The following is a 6,048-nucleotide window of genomic DNA, read 5'->3' on the forward strand; positions in this document are numbered from 1 at the left end:
GGGACAGAAGACCAGGGCAGGCACAGGAAACTGGAAACGTCACTAGGACAGTGGGTTTACCTTGGTCGTCCATACAAATGGGAAAGGCAGTCTCCTAGCCGTACAGCATGCATTGTTCTAGAACAGCAACTAGGGGCGGGGATGACCCACGGGACACGGAAGGCTCCAAGTGTATTGGTACCAGCTGGCTTTTTTTTTTTTCTCTCTCTTTTTTTTTTTTTTTTTTTTTTTATCTCGGTCTGTATTAGCGGGAGGCGGGTGTCTTTCTTCTGCACCACTTCATATGGTGAGATCATCCGACCTGGCCCTGCTGCTGGCTTTACTCAGCCTGCTCAGGGGCCTGCTGTCATCGGTTGTCAGCTCCGGACAGAGTGAAGGCACCTTCTCGGCCGACAGCCCTGGCTTGGCTACCTTTTCAGCTTGCAGCTCTTCCTTCTCGCCGCCGTCCTTCCCCACTCCAGGGGTCTCCGCTTTCTCCCCATCAGGCACTGCAACCGGCTCCTGCCCTTCTGGGGCCATCTTCTCGGCTTCCTGCTTCTTCTCTCCCACTTCGGGCTCCACAGCCTCCTCTACCGGCTGCTCTTCCCCCTCCACTTCCTGGGCCCCCACCTGAGCGTAAGAAGGCAGGGTTTCTTGGTAACCCCGTGACATATCTGCCAGGGGTCCCGTGCCGATCTTCTCCTCGAACTGACTGAAGGGCTTGGCTGAAAGTGGGCTGGTCTCCACCATTCCAACTTCGGTCAGAGGGAAGTAGTGGGATACGATCTTCTCTTCTTCCAGGAGCTGGTAGCCCTTGGCTTTCTGGATGGAGGAAACCGCAATGGAATGGAGGGACTTCTCAGGGATCTCCCCGAGTGGTTGCTCAACGGGCCTCTTGAAGGCAGACCGGATTCCCTTCATGCCCAGGTGGCTCATCTCCATGACGTTCAGAAAGAGGGACACAAAAGCAACGGACAGCATGAACAGGATGAAGATGGTCTTCTCCGTAGGCCGGGACACAAAGCAGTCCACCACGTTGGGGCAGGGCCATCGGCTGCAGCGGTACAGGGGCAGGATGCGGAAGCCGTACAGGAAGTAGTGGCCCACGATGAAGCCCACCTCGAAGAGGGTCTTGAAGATGATGTGGCAGACATAGGTCCTTAGCAGCGTGCCCTCCAGCCGGAACTTCTTGGTGCCCTTGCTACTGCTGCTGCTCTTCCTGATGCTGGCCTGGTCCGGGGCGATTGGTACCCTCTCGCCCCCGTTGCTGCGGGACTGCTGACACAGCTCCTCAGCTTCACGGTCCTTCCGCTTCTCCTCCATGCGGACGTGATGTACCGCGTGCCCCACGTACATCAGCGACGGAGTGGAGACGAAGATGATCTGCAGGACCCAGAGGCGGATGTGGGAGATGGGAAAGGCCTCGTCGTAGCAGACGTTCTCGCAACCTGGCTGCTGGGTGTTGCATACGAAATCAGACTGCTCATCGCCCCACACAAACTCAGCTGCCGTGCCGAGGATGAGGATTCGGAAGATGAAGAGGACCGTGAGCCAAACTCGGCCAATGACGGTGGAGTGTTCATTCACCTCCTCCAAGATGTTTCCCAGGAAACTCCAGTCGCCCATGGCTCACCACCTAGGAAGCAGAAGGCAAAACCTAAGTGGCCACCGTGTAACCCCGGGGATGACCTCTTTCCCAGCTCTCGGAGTGCCCTCCTTTCCGAGCCGATGGAACCGTCATGGGATAAACAGTCTCTATGGAGTGCCTCGTCTGTGTGGACTAGGGCTAAGGGACAAAGGGATCTTGAAGTGGGTTTAGTACTAATCTATAAAGTAGTGCTGCTAATAGTATCTGTTCTCATTCACCTCACAAGTAGCTTGAAAGGATCCACGAACCAGTATCTGTATACATCCCCGAATTTACTGTGATTTACTATGGACCAGAAGTAGAAAGCTATGGTTACATGAATTTAAATCGAGACCACACGGAGATGAAAGATTCATGAATCATAATACTGAAAACAATCCCCTCTACTATGGGTTCCTGGGCTCCCAACAACATTGTTATGTGAATGAAATTGTAAGTAGCCACTTTATGTTGGGCTATTTTGGAATGTGTAATGATCGCATACATGAAAAGAAGTGGAAGAGAATGAACAATTGTCGGACACTTTCAGTTGGACAGACCTTTGATGTTGCTCTGTTTCTGTTATCTGAATCTTGTTAGACGTTAAGCTCTGGGGTGGTGGGTGTGCCTGTTGCGTTTACTGCTGCGTAGCGGATGCCAGCACACACAGCCCGCACAGGGGACTTTACACGAGGGTTTTCTAAACCAACTTGCTTTCAACAAACGAGAAACACAGGGGCTTCAGAGGCTAAGCAGATGGTCTTAGATCAGACAGCAAAAAACACTAGCAGTTCCGTACCTGATCCCAAAGGTTTGAGTCTCAAACCATTAAGAAATACTGCCTGCTACATGGGCTACACGTTTCTCTGACTTCTATAGTCCTAATTTATGCTCTCTTTTCTTGAGGTTGAGAGCTAGAAACCCCTCTTAATAGTTTTACAAATCAAGGGCAGTATATTTTTATTATTACCCCTTTAAATTCCAAGAGCAGAGAGAGTGCTTTAGGAAGGAGTTGTGTTACCGGAAGTCCGCTAGGACGTGTTCAGTGTTTCACAAAACGACTGGGCTGCAGGGTTAGTTACAGGTGGTTGTTTAAACACAGAAGTTTGATCTGTAGGGAAAAATACTATTAAACACAATGATATGTAATGTCTCCAGCGTACCAGGGGCTGACGGGGAGAGGGTTGAATTGATGGGGAGGGTGTGTACACGTGGAGGCTACTCATTCAGGACTACGATAAAAACAAAACCAACAAAACCTCCCACATCAACTTAGGTCAGTTGTCCCTCCAAGCTGAACCTCTCTGGAGCTGTGGAACTCACTCATGTCTGCCCTTAGATCAAGGAAATAGCTCCTGTTAGAGGGCCCTTCTCTGGGTTTCTGCTGGCCATCATCAGAAATAAATGAGAAACATCGCGATTGGGTGATCCATCTGAGCATCAAGTCTGCACACGAGACAGACCCAGGGAGGTCAGTTTCTTATCAAATAGTTCAATCTGTTTTCTCCTGTAAGACAAAGCTTTAGCTTTGTCTAATCTGATAGCTTATTGTTACTGTGTACATAATCTTACGATCTTAGAATAGACTATTCTTCAATCACTTTTGGCTTTCTCTTCCGTGACCCATGACAGCATAGAACAACATGCTTCAGAGCGTGGGTCCTCCATAGATGCCAGAGGATGGGGCTGAGGGTGATGGTTCTAAGATCTGAAACTCTCGGCTCCCATAAAGACAATTATGACCAAATTTCAGGGACTTCCAGTCTTCTTCTACATAGCGGAAATGAGAGTAAGGACTCACAATAAATAATAAAGTTTATAAAATTTAGAATAAAAAGGAGAGCTTTCAAGGAAATAAATGCAAACACCAGGGAAAAAAAAGAAAAAAGAAAAAAGTAAGATCATGCAAACTAGCTCTCTCGAACCAAAAACAAAGGCAAAATAAACCTTCCCACAACTGGGGAAGAAGGTATTTGTTTTGGGAAACATCGGGATATAAATGGGTAGACCAGTACCTTAACTCACAGCGTCATGGTACACGGTCCTGGCCCAAGACCTTCCTGACAACTATGCCAATAATTTCTAAATGAAAGCCTGAGCAAAGCTGTGTCCTTTGTAGCCCATCCTGCTACATTAGGATTGTTTTGAATTTTGAAAATTTTCCTTATGTTTACTCAAGAGTTTTGTGCCAAATTACAGGCAACTGTCACTTAGGACAAAAATCTTTCTACTGGCCTGCCAGTGAAACAGGTCACTGTTGCTGTCCAGAGAGAGGAGTTAGAGAAGCTGGGGGAAGTGTTTGGGTTATTAAAATATGTTTGTGTGTGTGTGTGTGTGTGTGTGTGTGTGTGTGTGTGAGAGAGAGAGAGAGAGAGAGAGAGAGAGAGAGAGAGAGAGAGAGAGAGAGAGAGAGAGAGAGAGAGAAAACAACTTTTGAGAGTCAGTTCTCTTCTACCATGTGGGTTTTCTGGGATCACACTTAGGTCGTCAGGCTTGGCGACGGGAGCCTTTACCTTTAACCTGCTGAACTCTCTTGCTGCCTTTCTCCTTTTAAATTTAAATAAATTATTTGAAAAAGCAAAACAATATTTATCTATTTAATGTGTACAGTGTTTTGTCTGCATGTGTGTCTATGCCCCGCTGTGTGCCTGGTGCCTGCAGAGTCTGGAAGAGGTCATCAGATCCCCTGGGATTGGAGCTACACATGACTGTGAGCTGCCAAATGTGTCCTGGATTTAAAGCCGGGTCCCCTGGAAGGGCAGCATGTGCTCTTAACCACAGAGCCATCTCTCTAGTCAACCCCCCCCCCCCACACACACACTTTAAATGTTTATGTGTTTGAATTGTTGTTTTTTTTTTTTTTTCCTCCATGGATAAAGATTGAACTGAACATGCCAGGCAAGTGCTGTATGACTGAGTTACACCCCCAGCTCTGGTCTTAACTTGCACGTACAGGGATCATTTAAGGAAGTAAAGACACAACAGCAGGCTGGAGCAGGGAGAACTCGGAACCAAAAGAACCCCTCACTTCTGCCCTCCTCCATTGTGTTTTGTTGTGAAAATGGAGTGGACCAATCCAGTACAGATGGAAATTAAATGATGTTATTATTTTTTTTTCCAAACCTCAACCCTAGGACCTCCATATTATTCCTGGTGACTTCCCACTCTAGAATTGTGGGTAAGGGTGATAACTGAAACAACAATTTATGCCAGAACCCTCACCTCTTCCTAACGGTGATGCACATTGGTATGCCCCCTGTCAGTCCTGACGACAGGCTATGAGCTAAGCAAGTGACTTTCCTATTGAGATTTCAGACTGCCAAACACACTAAGCACAAGAAAATAGCATTCAGCTGCCAACTCCTTATTTTAAAAATAAGAAATGTTTTAGATCACTGAGTCATGTAGTCTGATTTCACCCTCACTTGATTAAGGCGGGGGGCGGGGGGGGGGCTTTAAGACCACAAAACTTAGAGAGGACACAATTTCAGAATAAAAGTCAAGTCTTTAAATCGAACACCTTTAACTTGGTGAGAAATTCCCCTCCTTGTTTCCTCCATTACAGCTGAAATTTTGTCACAGGCAGTCAACATTTTGCCTTGAGCTAAAATGGCCAGATCTACAGTTTGAGACTCGGAGAATAAAGAATTATCAGCACTCTGACCAGGAGAGACAAGCTGAGAGGTTAAATGAGTCTCCTAAGGCGGCCCAGCTAGGGAGGGTAGAGCTCAGATGTGAGCCCTGGTCTGCCCTACCGAAGGGAACTTCTCGGGCCGAGCGGCCTTCTCGGGGGCCTGAAGAGGCACAGAACCACATAAACTCCATGCTGACAAGTTTCTCAGACGTCAGTGGGCACACACCACTCCGGCTGCCAGTGGGAAGTAAGTGTGCCTCCATCTTTGTATGTAGGGCCACCAGGCAGCAGCTCTCACCCACAGACAACAGAATCCGCCCCAGGAAGAGTTTTGGGGTCCTTAGCCAGTATCCTTCCTGTGCTCCATGAAGGGCTTCAACATTTCGAACCCTGAGCGGGTGGCTTCCCCTCCACTCAGCACACAACCATTGTGGCTTTTCCTCCCATCTCAGAGTTGTTAGTGAAAAAATGGGGGGTGGGGAGTGCATTGGTAACTGGACTGCTTGTTTATGTCCCTCTGGATTCCTGGAGGTGTGCGTTCGTTCTCTCTGAAAATGAAAAGACCTTAAGAAGTCAAGAGCTGGAGTTTGAACATCGCTCTTCACACCCACCGCACCCCGGCACTATCTCTCCCTTCCAAACCTCCACAAACCCTCAGGGGAACTCCCGGAGGGTTCTCAAGGTTGAACTTGAAGTGCAGCCCTCTCCACCCAATGATAGAACTCGATGGCAACTGTCTTCGTCTTGGAGAAAACTATGCACGGCCCTGATCGTGCTGGGAAAGAGGAAGCGAAGGGAAGGTTACGGC

General features: G+C 48.3%; 1 protein-coding gene across 1 annotated transcript; it reads right to left on the bottom strand.

Moving 5' to 3' along the window:
- Positions 1 to 239: 239 nt before the first annotated feature.
- Positions 240 to 3,535, bottom strand: Gja8 (gap junction protein alpha 8). Its single transcript, XM_076573774.1, has one exon. It carries the CDS (start codon positions 1,603 to 1,605, stop codon positions 280 to 282), a length of 1,326 nt encoding a protein of 441 aa, XP_076429889.1. The 5' UTR covers positions 1,606 to 3,535; the 3' UTR covers positions 240 to 279.
- Positions 3,536 to 6,048: the final 2,513 nt, after the last annotated feature.

Source organism: Peromyscus maniculatus, chromosome 6 (genome assembly GCF_049852395.1).
Source record: "Peromyscus maniculatus bairdii isolate BWxNUB_F1_BW_parent chromosome 6, HU_Pman_BW_mat_3.1, whole genome shotgun sequence".
NCBI classification, from domain to species: Eukaryota; Metazoa; Chordata; class Mammalia; order Rodentia; family Cricetidae; genus Peromyscus; species Peromyscus maniculatus.